The sequence below is a fragment of the Oncorhynchus clarkii genome, chromosome 23 (assembly GCF_045791955.1).
Source record: "Oncorhynchus clarkii lewisi isolate Uvic-CL-2024 chromosome 23, UVic_Ocla_1.0, whole genome shotgun sequence".
Lineage (NCBI taxonomy): Eukaryota > Metazoa > Chordata > Actinopteri > Salmoniformes > Salmonidae > Oncorhynchus > Oncorhynchus clarkii.
In genome coordinates this window covers 42,837,481-42,851,344 of record NC_092169.1, presented here as the reverse complement: position 1 = coordinate 42,851,344, position 13,864 = coordinate 42,837,481, and the positions used below count along the sequence as shown (strand labels likewise).

The 13,864-nt window shown below is 49.0% G+C and overlaps 1 protein-coding gene across 1 annotated transcript in view; it reads left to right on the top strand.

Annotated features, from left to right (window-relative positions):
- The window catches only part of LOC139381399 (protein TANC2-like), a 197,753-nt gene extending 185,784 nt beyond the window's left edge, over positions 1–11,969 (top strand). Inside the window, exons 24-27 of the mRNA XM_071124899.1 lie at positions 4,960–5,051; positions 8,701–8,847; positions 9,253–9,353; positions 9,602–11,969. Of these exons, the coding sequence (XP_070981000.1) occupies positions 4,960–5,051; positions 8,701–8,847; positions 9,253–9,353; positions 9,602–11,969 (2,708 nt within the window). The remainder of the gene's footprint in view (positions 1–4,959; positions 5,052–8,700; positions 8,848–9,252; positions 9,354–9,601) is intronic.
- The last annotated feature ends 1,895 nt before the right edge of the window (positions 11,970–13,864 follow it).

Sequence of the window (13,864 nt, the reverse complement as noted above, 5' to 3'; positions counted from 1 at the left end):
CAAGAAGCCCACCCACCTTGTCCTCATGCAAGAAGCCCACCCCAATTGTTCTCACGCAAGAAGGCCACCCACCTTGTCCTCATGCAAGAAGCCCCTACACCTTGTCCTCATGAAAGAAGCCCACCCATCTTGTCCTCACGCAAGAAGGCCACCCACCTTGTCCTCATGAAATAAGCCCACCCACCTTGTCCTCATGAAAGAAGCCCACCCATCTTGTCCTCATGCAAGAAGCCCACCCACCTTGTCCTCATGCAAGAAGCCCACCCCAATTGTTCTCACGCAAGAAGGCCACCCACCTTGTCCTCATGCAAGAAGCCCCTACATCTTGTCCTCATGAAAGAAGCCCACCCATCTTGTCCTCATGCAAGAAGCCCACCCACATTGTCCTCATGCAAGAAGCCCACCCCAATTGTTCTCACGCAAGAAGGCCACCCACCTTGTCCTCATGCAAGAAGCCCCTACACCTTGTCCTCATGCAAGAAGGCCACCCATCTTGTCCTCATGCAAGAAGGCCACCCATCTTGTCCTCATTGCAAGAAGGCCACCCACCTTGTCCTCATGCAAGAAGGCCACCCATCTTGTCCTCATCCACCTTGTCCTCATTCAAAAAGCCCACCCACCTTATTTCACTCAAGAATGACATGCACCTTGTCCTCATGCAAGAAGCCCACCCAAATTGTTCTCATGCAAGAAGGCCACCCACCTTATTTCACTCAAGAATGACATGCACCTTGTCCTCATGCAAGAAGGCCACCCACCTTGTCCTCATGCAGGAAGCCCACCCACCTTGTCCTCATGCAGGAAGCCCACCCACCTTGTCCTCATGCAGGAAGCCCACCCACCTTGTCCTCACGCAAGAAGCCCACCCACCTTGTCCTCATGCAGGAAGCCCACCCACCTTGTCCTCATGCAGGAAGCCCACCCACCTTGTCCTCATCCACCTTGTCCTCATTCAAAAAGCCCACCCACCTTGTCCTCAAGAAGGCCACCCACCTTGTCCTCATGCAAGAAGCCCCTACACCTTGTCCTCATGCAAGAAGGCCACCCATCTTGTCCTCATGCAAGAAGGCCACCCATCTTGTCCTCATGCAAGAAGGCCACCCATCTTGTCCTCATTGCAAGAAGGCCACCCACCTTGTCCTCATGCAAGAAGCCCACCCACCTTGTCCTCATGCAAGAAGGCCACCCATCTTGTCCTGATCCACCTTGTCCTCATTCAAAAAGCCCACCCACCTTGTCCTTATGCAAGAAGCCCACCCACCTTATTTCACTCAAGAATGACATGCACCTTGTCCTCATGCAAGAAGGCCACCCACCTTGTCCTCATGCAGGAAGCCCACCCACCTTGTCCTCATGCAAGAAGGCCACCCATCTTGTCCTGATCCACCTTGTCCTCATTCAAAAAGCCCACCACCTTGTCCTTATGCAAGAAGCCCACCCACCTTATTTCACTCAAGAATGACATGCACCTTGTCCTCATGCAAGAAGGCCACCCACCTTGTCCTCATGCAAGAAGCCCCTACACCTTGTCCTCATGCAAGAAGGCCACCCATCTTGTCCTGATCCACCTTGTCCTCATTCAAAAAGCCCACCCACCTTGTCCTTATGCAAGAAGCCCATCCACCTTGTCCTCATGCAAGAAGGCCACCCATCTTGTCCTCATCCACCTTGTCCTCATTCAAAAAGCCCACCCGCCTTGTCCTCATGCAGGAATCCCACCCACCTTGTCCTCATGCAGGAATCCCACCCGACTTGTCCTCATGCAGGAAGCCCACCCACCTTGTTTCACTTAAGAATGCCATGCACCTTTTCCTCATGCAAGAAGCCCACCCACTTTCTCCTCATGCAAGATGGCCACCCATCTTGTCCTCATGCACCTTGTCCTCATGCAAGAAGGCCACCAACCTTAAGCTCATGCAGGAATCCTAGCCACCTTGTCCTCATGAAAGAAGGCCACCCACCTTGTCCTCATTCAATAAGCCGAACCACCTTGTCCTCATGCAAGAAGGCCACCCACCTTGTCCTCATGCAAGAAGGCCATGCACCTTGTCCTCATTCAAGAAGGCCATGCACCTTGACCTCATGCAAGAAGGCCACCCACCTTGTCCTCATGCAGGAGCCCCACCCACCTGGTCCTCATGCAAGAAGGCCACCCACCTTGTCCTCATGCAAGAAGGCCATGCACCTTGTCCTCATTCAAGAAGGCCATGCACCTTGACCTCATGCAAGAAGGCCACCCACCTTGTCCTCATTCAAGAAGGCCATGCACCTTGTCCTCATCAAGAAGGCCACGCACCTTGTTCTCATGCAAGAAGGCCAACAACCTTGTCCTCATGCAGGAGCCCCACCCACCTTGACCTCATGCAAGAAGGCCATGCACCTTGTCCTCATGCAAGAAGGCCATGCACCTTGTCCTCATGCAAGAAGGCCATGCACCTTGTCCTCATTCAAGAAGGCCATGCACCTTGACCTCATGCAAGAAGGCCACCCACCTTGTCCTCATGCAGGAGCCCCACCCACCTGGTCCTCATGCAAGAAGGCCACCCACCTTGTCCTCATGCAAGAAGGCCATGCACCTTGTCCTCATTCAAGAAGGCCATGCACCTTGACCTCATGCAAGAAGGCCACCCACCTTGTCCTCATTCAAGAAGGCCATGCACCTTGACCTCATGCAAGAAGGCCACCCACCTTGTCCTCATGCAAGAAGGCCATGCACCTTGACCTCATGCAAGAAGGCCATGCACCTTGACCTCATGCAAGAAGGCCATGCACCTTGTCCTCATTCAAGAAGGCCACCCACCTTGTCCTCATGCAAGAAGGCCACCCACCTTGACCTCATGCAAGAAGGCCACGCACCTTGTCCTCATGCAAGAAGGCCATGCACCTTGTCCTCATGCAAGAAGGCCATGCACCTTGTCCTCATTCAAGAAGGCCATGCACCTTGACCTCATGCAAGAAGGCCACCCACCTTGTCCTCATGCAGGAGCCCCACCCACCTGGTCCTCATGCAAGAAGGCCACCCACCTTGTCCTCATGCAAGAAGGCCATGCACCTTGTCCTCATTCAAGAAGGCCATGCACCTTGACCTCATGCAAGAAGGCAACCCACCTTGTCCTCATTCAAGAAGGCCATGCACCTTGTCCTCATCAAGAAGGCCACGCACCTTGTTCTCATGCAAGAAGGCCAACAACCTTGTCCTCATGCAGGAGCCCCACCCACCTTGACCTCATGCAAGAAGGCCATGCACCTTGTCCTCATGCAAGAAGGCCATGCACCTTGTCCTCATGCAAGAAGGCCATGCACCTTGTCCTCATTCAAGAAGGCCATGCACCTTGACCTCATGCAAGAAGGCCACCCACCTTGTCCTCATGCAGGAGCCCCACCCACCTGGTCCTCATGCAAGAAGGCCACCCACCTTGTCCTCATGCAAGAAGGCCATGCACCTTGTCCTCATTCAAGAAGGCCATGCACCTTGACCTCATGCAAGAAGGCCACCCACCTTGTCCTCATTCAAGAAGGCCATGCACCTTGACCTCATGCAAGAAGGCCACCCACCTTGTCCTCATGCAAGAAGGCCATGCACCTTGACCTCATGCAAGAAGGCCATGCACCTTGACCTCATGCAAGAAGGCCATGCACCTTGTCCTCATTCAAGAAGGCCACCCACCTTGTCCTCATGCAAGAAGGCCACCCACCTTGACCTCATGCAAGAAGGCCACGCACCTTGTCCCCATGCAAGAAGGCCATGCACCTTGTCCTCATCAAGAAGGCCACGCACCTTGTCCTCATGCAAGAAGGCCAACAACCTTGTCCTCATGCAGGAGCCCCACCCACCTTGTCCTCATCAAGAAGGCCACCAACCTTGTCCTCATGCAGGAGCCCCACCCACCTTGTCCTCATGCAAGAAGGCCACCCACCTTGTCCTCATGGAGGAATCCCTCCCACCTTGTCCTCATTCAAGGAAGCCACCCACCTTGTCCTCATGCAAGAAGGCCACCCACCTTGTCCTCATGCACCTTGTCCTCATGCAAGAAGGCCATGCACCTTGACCTCATGCAAGAAGGCCACCCACCTTGACCTCATGCAAGAAGGCCATGCACCTTATCCTCATGCAAGAAGACCATGCACCTTGACCTCATGCGAGAAGGCCATGCACCTTGACCTCATGCAAGAAGGCCATGCACCTTGTCCTCATGCAAGAAGCCCACCCACCTTGTCCTCATGCAAGAAGGCCATGCACCTTATCCTCATGCAAGAAGGCCATGCACCTTGTCCTCATGCAAGAAGTCCACGCACCTTGTCCTCATGCAAGAAGGCCACACACCTTGTCCTCATGCAGGAGCCCCACCCACCTTGTCCTCATGCACCTTGTCCTCATGCAAGAAGGCCACCCATCTTGTCCTCATGCAAGAAGGCCACCCATCTTGTCCTCATGCAAGAAGCACACCCACTTTGTCCTCTCCAATCAATGTGTAAATGTGTTTCAAGTGTTGCTATTGCAGAGAGATACTGTATAAGTTATCCTAGTTAGAATAATATTTTCTGCGATGATTCCGCCTGTGCTGACTGTCAGTTGAGGGATGAGCGTCGCATAGGAGTGACACCACCTGACGTAAGGCAATTAGTTAGATTGGGAGTGACTCAGCCTTTACCAGCTGCATAATTTTGCGTTTTGTTATTTCATATTTCTACCCTTTTGGCTTGTGGCTATTGATTGATAAGGCTGGGCTTTTGTCCCAACAGATCCTTTATCTGTGCACAGATCCTTTAATAACAGGATCAATAGATGTTAGAGAGAGAATAGCGTAATTGTCTCTGCAGTGGACAGACGTCTGTCTATCTCTGTCATTCCTGCCACTTTGTTTGTTGTTGTTGTCACTTGTTATTGTTACGTGTTTACTGTGACTCCAAAACAACATGTTTTTATCGTTCCCTGCTTTCTCATCCTGTGTTCTTCAGGTCCAGCCACATGGGCCATGGCTACCTCCAAACCCGACATCATGATCATCTTACTGAGTAAGCTGATTGAGGAGGGAGACAGCTTCTATAAGGTGAGATCAGGAGGCCCTACCCTAATCTGAGGAAGAACTGTCACCTGTTGTTGGAAAATATTCATACATATAAGAAAGAAAATATCTACAGTACCAGTCAAAAGTTTGGACACTCCTACTCATTCAAGGGTTTTTCTTTATTTGTACTATTTTCTACATTGTAGAATAATAGTGAAGACAGCAACATAATGAAATAACACATATGGAATCATGTAGTAACCAATTAAGTGTTAAACAAATCAAAATATATGTTATATTTGAAATTCTTCAAAATAGCCAACCTTTGCCTTGATGACAGCTCTGCACACTCTTGGTATTCTCTCAACCAGCTTCATGAGGTAGTCACATGGAATGCATTTTAATTAACAGGAGTGCCTTGTTAAAAGTTATTTTGTGGAATTTCTTTCCTTCTTAATGCATTTGAGCCAATCAGTTGTGTTGTGACAAGGTAGGGGTAGTATACAGAAGGACATTAGACCTGTAGAAATTTGTCCTTTGGTCTGAGGAGTCAAAATTGTAGATTTTTTGTTTCAACCGCTGTGTCTTTGTGAGATGCAGAGTTGGTGAATGGATGGTCTCTGCATGTGTGGTTCCTACCATGAAGCATGGAGGAGGAGGTGTGATGGTGTGGGGGTGCTTTGCTGGTGATGCTGTCTGTGATTTATTTAGAATTCAAGGCACATTTAACCAGCATGGCTACCACAGCATTCTACAGCGATACGCCATCCCATCTTGTTTGCGCTTAGTGGGACTATCATTTGTTTTTCAACAGGACAATGACCCAAAACACACCTCCAGGCTGTGTAAGGGCTATTTGTGACTCACCACCTGGATCCGGTCTTATGTAGCAAAATTTGAAATTGTGTTTTTTACATTAGATAAAAGTAGACTCAGAGATACAAAATGGTATATCATACACTGCATTTGAGGAACAATGGGGAAGTAATTCCGCTTTGAAAGTTGATCAACTTGTAAACTCACTTTTGAGAAAATCGCCTTTGAATGTTTTGCTATCTAAGTGAAGAACTGTTCTTTGTCTACACCCATTCAGCATCGTTCACATCTTCTTAAGCTTTAGCCCCACCCATCTCGTTTCGCTCTCGGAGCGCACACTTGACGCTCTGGCCGATTAAATGTTTACCTCTGGATAACATGAAAACAGCCTAACCAGCCCTGCGAGCAACAATTTCATTATGTTTTTTTGCAGACTGACACCGGCCATATTCAACGGTTGTTGTACACACGTCACATAACGTTTGCTAACGAGCCAGCAGCTAACGTTAGCTAGTTAAACAATAATGAACAGTGCCAACAATGCCACTGTGCTGGGAGCTAACCAACCATGTTCAATGTTAGCTAGCTAACATTAGGCTCTAATTAGAACAGGAAACGGCTCTGGGAAACAAATAATAACGTCAGTTAGGGAGCCAAGCAGCTAACGTTAGCTAGCTAGCTAACAGTACACTTTAACGTAAGACATATAGCTAGCTAGCTAGATAAACAATGTAGCTAGCTAGGTAAACAAAGTGTAAGTTCACTCACGTCACGTAACGTTAGATAACGGGCCAGCCAGCTATTGTTAGCTAATTAAACAACAATGAACAGTGCCAACAATGCCGCAGTGCTGAGAGCTAACCAACCATGTTCAGTGTTAACTAGCTAACATTAGTCTCTAACTAGAACAGCACACGGCTCTGGGAAACTAATAATAACATCAGCTCGAGAGCCAGTCAAATAATGTTAGCTAGCTAGCTAAGAGTACACTTTAGCTTGAAATTAAACCACTTTCTGTCAAAATTAGTAAATGTGTAATATCTGAAAATGTAGCTAGCTAACGCTAGACTAACTTACCTGTATACATCAACATGCATGATGGACGTGTCTCCCTGTCAGGAATGCCATGCCATGGTTGCCCTTAGTTTGAAGATGTAATCCGGAGACAGGTGTTTTCTCCATCTCTTTAGCTATCATACTCTAATTCCACTGATTTCAAAACTTGATCCTCCAGAAAGTGGAGAGCAACACTTATGCAGCTCAACTACACAAACGTTTTTGATAGGATTACCAACACAGAAAGACGAGCTCAAATAGACAGAAGCCTTCTATGGCAGACCAGTCAGAACTCCTCTCTTGGCATGTCCAACCCACTCCAGCCAATCATAGGTAGTGGGAGAGTTGCTGGCTTTTTCTGTGGCATAACTAACAAGGCTTGTAATTTAACAGATGGCATACAAGTTTGTTATTAAGGCACATGAAATTTCACATGTTCGAGAACGTATTTCTGCCCAAAAAGCAGCGAACAAGTGCTCAGCATATATGGGAACTCCTTCAAAACTGTTGAAAAATAATTCCTCTTGAAGCTGGTTGAGAGAATACCCAGAGTTTGCAAAGCTGTCATCAAGGGTGGCTACTTTGAAGAATATAAAATAAAAAAATGTTGGTTACTAAACTCAGCAAAAAAAGAAATGTCCCTTTTTCAGGACCCTGTCTTTCAAAGATAATTTGTAAAAATCCAAATAACTTCACAGATCTTCATTGTAAAGGGTTTAAACACTGTTTCCCATGCTTGTTCAATGAACCATATAAACAATTAATGAACATGCACCTGTGGAACGGTCGTTAAGACACTAACAGCTTACAGACGGTAGGCAATTAAGGTCACAGTTATGATAACTTAGGATAATAAAGAGGCCTTTCTACTGACTCTGAAAAACACCAAAAGAAAGATGCCCAGGGTCCCTGCTCATCTGTGTGAATGTGTCTTAGGCATGCTGCAAGGAGGCATGAGGACTGCAGATGTGGCCAGGGCAATAAATTGCAATGTTCGTACTGTGAGATGCCTAAGACAGCGCTACAGGGAGACAGGACGGACAGCTCATCGTCCTCGCAGTGGCAGACCACGTGTAACAACCTGCCTAAGCATGATCCCCAATCAGAGACAACGATAGACAGCTGCCTCTGATTGGGAACCACACTCAGCCAAAAACAAAAAAACAGAAAACAGAATTTCCCACCCGAGTCACACCCTGACCTAACCAAACATAGAGAATAATCAGAACCTCTAAGGTCAGTGTCACGTTCTGACCTTTATTTTCTTTGTTTTGTCTTTATGTAGTATGGTCATGGCGTGAGTTGGGGTGGGCAGTCTATGTGTGTTTTTCTATGTTGGGGTTTTGAGTTCAGCCTCGTATGGTTCTCAATCAGAGGCAGGTGTCGTTAGTTGTCTGATTGAGAATCATACTTAGGTAGCCTGGGTTTCACTTTTGAGTTGTGGGTGTTTGTTTTCCTTGTGAGTGTTTGTTGCCACACGGTACTGGTTCGGTTTCGTTCGTTTCACGTGTATTGTTTTGTAGTGTTCAGTTTATGTCTGTAAATAAACATTATGGACACTTACCACGCTGCGCATTGGTCCTCCGATCCTTCTCGCTACTCCTCCTCAGAAGAGGAGGAAGAATGCCGTTACAGTCAGGGCGTGACAACAGTATACACATCCAAGAAAGAACATGTGATCTAATCAAACTATTTGCAATGCTTTGTCTACACTTTTGACAGATTTTTTTATCCTCAAGAGTTTACAGATTTGTTTGAATGGTCAATAAGAGCTATATGTTGTCTGTCTTGTATGAATAACATGTGTGTCGGTCTACAGAAAGGGAAAGTAAAGGAGGCAGCACAGCGCTATCAGTACGCCCTCAAAAAGTTCCCCCGTGAAGGCTTCAGTGAGGACCTAAAGACTTTCAGGGAGCAGAAAGTGTCCATCTTACTCAATCTGTCCCGATGTCGGAGGAAACTGAACGTGAGTTGGTGGGCTCTGACCATGAATCCATCCCAAATGGCACCCTATTCCCTATATAGTGCTCTACTTTTGACCTGGGCCCAGGTACACTATATACGGAATAGGATGCCATTTGAGACACAACCATGTATAGTGTATTATCAATACATGCATTCCAGAGTAATACATAGTAGTTACTAATAGTAACAGTACTGGATAGTACCTCTATTGTCCTCAGTATCTGACTCATGGATGTAACAGTACTGGATAGTACCTCTATTGTCCTCAGTATCTGACTCATGGATGTAACAGTACTGGATAGTACCTCTATTGTCCTCAGTATCTGACTCATGGATGTAACAGTACTGGATAGTACCTCTATTGTCCTCGGTGTCTGACTCATGGATCACTTGTTATTACATTCAGGACTTTGGGATGGCTGAGGAGTTTGCTACAAAGGCACTTGAATTGAAACCAAAATCATACGAAGCGTACTATGCCAGAGCCCGCGCCAAGCGTAGTAGCAGGTAACCTTCTATTTACATCCCTGCTTCCCTTCCACTGTAGAATAGTTGACATATTCTGCTCTGATCTCATATTTTTCAGTCTCTCATCATAAGATTTTCCTCCTTTTTTGGAACCAATAGTTTTTTCCTTAGTTTATACATTTTCACAGCAGTGAAATAAAATTATAAAAAAACACTCAATGTAAGAATACAAACCTTACCTCAGTTCCAACCCTGTTGCATTTTCCCACTCCTGCCTGTCTCTGCAGGCAGTTCCCTGAGGCCTTGGAGGACCTGAATGAAGCAATGAAGCAGAGCCCAAACCACCCTGAGATCCAGCGCCTCCTGCAGCGGGTAGAGGAGGAGTGTCGACAGCTCACCCAGGAGGAGGAAGACGCACAGAAGCTGGAGCCTCCCCCATCTCCTCCCCCCTCGCCTCCGCCAGACGAGGGGGAGGAGGAGGAGATGTTCCTGTCCTCCCTCCCACTCCCCCTGGAGTTCCCCCCTCCCCCGGAGCCTCGGCTGGAGGACATGGAGCCGGTTCAGGATCTGTTTGAGGACGAGGACTATCTGGAGCAGGAGGCCATGTCTATGGGGAGTATGGGTTCTATGGGTCTGGCCCTTGACAGGGAACTCTGCTCCAACCCCTCCAGCTTGCCTATCATCCAGAGCCCCCCTCTTTCTCCGACCATCCACCATCACCCCTACCACCAGGACCAGGCCTACCTGTCACGGGGCTCCCCCAAGGGCCAGGCTTACGTCTACGACCACCCCAGCCCAACCTCCATGTCCTCCCCCGGCATCCAGAACTACCAGCTGCCGTCGCCCCCCTCTCTCTCCCCCACGCACCACAACTCCCACTACCGACACAGCCCTCCTCAGACCTCCCCGGTGCACCAGACCACCTACCGCTTCAGCCCCCCGCCCAATGGAGGAGGGGGACAAGGGATGGACCACGGATACCAGAGCCCCCCGCTATCCCCTCTGCGTCGGGGTGGGGTACAGAGCCAGTACAGAGCCAGTCCCCCGGTGGAGAGTGTGTGTCTGTACAGGTCCCAGTCAGGGTCTCCGGTGCGCTACCAGCAGGAGCAGCCTACTCTTTCAAAGATGAGCAGCCAGAGGTCCTTCCAGCAGAGTTCACAGCCTTCCCTGCACCACCAGGCCTCCCTGCACCACCAGGCCTCCCTGCACCACCAGGCCTCTCTGCACCACGACACCCTCCAGACCCACCAGCACCACCAAGCCCAACTGAACCACCAGGTCTCCCAACAGCACCACCAGGCCCAACTACACCACCAGGCCTCCCAACACCACCAGGACTCCCTGCATCACCAGGCTCAACAGCACCACCAGGCCCAGGGCCTGCGCCTCCAGCCCTCCATGGCCCAGATTGTTCGCACCAACCAGCCCAGCAACACATACGGCCAGATGGGCCACCCCATGCGTTACCAGGGGGCCTCCATGGACGTGCCGATGGAGAGCCAGAGCCGGTTGATGTACCAGCCCTCCCTGGATGGTCGCTCCATGCCCCAGTCCAGCCTCTCAGCTGGGGCCCTCTGTCAGCACGGTGGCCGAGGAGGGGTCATAGAGGGCCTGATGAAGGACGAGCTACCCCAGCGCCCCTCCTCTGCCTACCGTGCCAGCAGTGGGGGAGGACAAGGGGGCCAGCTCCAGGGGGCTGTCCGCTATAGCCAGACCCCCCAGATTAGCCGCAGCCAGTCAGCCGCCTACTACCCTGGTACCAAGCACGAGCTGGAGCGTCAAAACAGTGTCATGCCCCAGTGCCAGCTCGGATCACCAGAGATCGGCCACATGGTGAGGCGGCCCGTCAGTGCCACTACCACGGAGATCAAACCGCACATTTCCACTCCCCGGCCCCTCATTCACTCCCAGAGCGTGGGCCTCCGCTTTTCTCCTTCCAGCAACAACATCCCCACAGGGGGCTCTAGTTGTAATCTAGCCCCAGGCTTCAGGCCTTCCTCCTCCATTCAGGGGATGGAGATCCCGCTGCAGGTGGCTTACGAGGGCTACGAAGGCTACGAGGGGTACGAGCGTTCCTGTAATGACGACCTCTCCCCAAACTCGCCCTCCCAGGGGGGCGGTGGGGGGCTGTACCAGGGTGAGAGCACCCGCTCACGGACCACGCCCTTCATGGGCGTCATAGACAAGACAGCACGGACTCACCAGACTCAATACCTGCAGCAGCCCTCGTCCCAGCGGCCCTGGGCTATGACCTCCATGGACTCTGGCATCAGCCCCACATCGCCCAGCCAACTGGTCCAGCAGGGCTCGTCCTACAGCCCCCCCACCTCGCTGGGGAACTTTGCATACTACAACAAGACTAACAACGCCCAGAACGGACAACTCCTGGAGGATGACTACTACCCACAGCAGCAGCAGTCCTCCCTGGGCAAGCTGGCCAACGGCGCCTCCCGGGGTGGAGGAGGGGACATGCTGGAGAGGGTGAGCCAGGTGCCCACCTATCCAGACGTGAAGGTGGCCAGGACTCTGCCCGTAGCTCAGGCCTACCAGGACAACATGTACCGACAGCTCTCCCGTGATATGTCCCGTGACTCTAGGCAGGGCCCCACCTCCCCCATCAAACCAAAGAGACCTTTCGTGGAGTCGAATGTGTGAATGTACCGTCCACGGCAGGACTGGGCGTGTGAGTGGGAGGGGAGGAAGGGAGGGGAGGGAGGAAGGGAGGGGGGTGTTGAGTTAAGGCTGCTGACCTTGTCTGACATTGATGAAGAACACATGATACATAGACGGATTACAGCCCAGCTCACACAGAGAGCAGTCTACAACAGGCCCCGCTCACATAGAGAGCAGTCTACAACAGGCCGCACTCATACAGAGAGCAGTCTACAACAGGCCGCACTCATACAGAGAGCAGTCTACAACAGGCCCCACTCACACAGAGAGCAGTCTACAACAGGCCCCACTCACACACAGAGCAGTCTACAACAGGCCCTACTCACACAGAGAGCAGTCTACAACAAGCCGCACTCACACAGAGAGCAGTCTACAACATGCCCCACTCACACAGACAGTAGTCTACAACAGAACCCATTCACACAGTGAGCAGTCTACAATAGGCACACACTGGGGGTAGTAGTCTAGTCATACAGTACATAGATACTAACACACTGGGGGTATTCCTGATCAAACACAGGGTCAGAGTCCCTAACACTTCCAGGGGGAGGGAGTGGGAGTGAAACTGAGGGCCCTTACCTTACTGTACCTGTGGATTCTCTATCCATCTACCATATTGCTATCTTTAAAATATGACTTGTGCTCTTATTCAAGGTTGCTAGACTCTCTGTAATACAATATTAATATGTTCACTACTGTAAATGGGTCAGAAATTACAATGTGAGTGTGCATAGGGAAATTATTATATTTATTATTAAGTTATATAATGTAAATACATATAAAAACATGAATGATTTTCTTTGTGTTCTTTGTGTTTTTAATAGTTTTTTAGCTTTCTGTCCTTGTGCTGCCCTTAATAAGTCCTTGCTCCCACCGAGCGCTTTTTCAGCTATACAGCCAGTTGAAACTTGTCCAAAACACTCAATCATCCAAGAACTATCTTTAGTCGATTTAAGGATCAAAAGTGTAAAACTGCAACACAAAAAGTCACAGAATCCAAAACATGGACATACTAAGTAGCTAGCATGTTGATAGCAGCTAGCTACGTTCATTTCAATAGGAACGGCTAATCCGGTTTAGGCTAGTGACAATATATCTGTAAAAGTAACACAAACGTATGATATGTAAGTGTTAATAAAACAACCAGGAATGTTACTACTTACAGATGATGCCAACTGAAGGGCTAGAAAGGACAGGATGGAGGTGGATAAAACAGTATATCTTGGTTAGACTGAACACTAAACAGCAGTAAACAAAAAAATCATTCATTTCATATGAATGGCACTTCTTCTGCAATATAAAGACCATTAGGTGGGAGCAAAGGCAATACATGCTTAATGTGGTCCATGATGCAACAACATGGTTTCAGAATCAACTAGGACAGGGAATGTGGGACATTTAGAAACTTTGAATTACTCACATGTCAAAGGATATTTTCCTAGTTTCTAAATATTAGCTTTGTCATGTTATATTTTTGGTATTTTAATTTAACTTTTTATTACGTTTATATTATTCATAAATGTCTGCACTAAATGCCTGTGAAGTTCTTAACTTAAGGTGCACTTTATGTATTTTTGTTACTTTCTCATTATTGAATGTTATTGGTTTTGTAGAAATGGAGGTCAGGTGGGGTTTCTGACCAATGATACTGGATTATTACTGATTACTCATTGTCGTAGGAACTCTGATCTACAAAGCAAAGTAATGAATGATAATATAAAGTGCAAACAATGTTTTTAAATGTCTGAAGATATATAGACTTTATAGCACATTGTAACAGCTGCATATACTGGCCATCCCCCTCAAGCCAACCCCAGATCCCTTCATAGACATACGGATCTCATACGCAAGTGGCTTGTGTTCTTTTTTTATCCTTC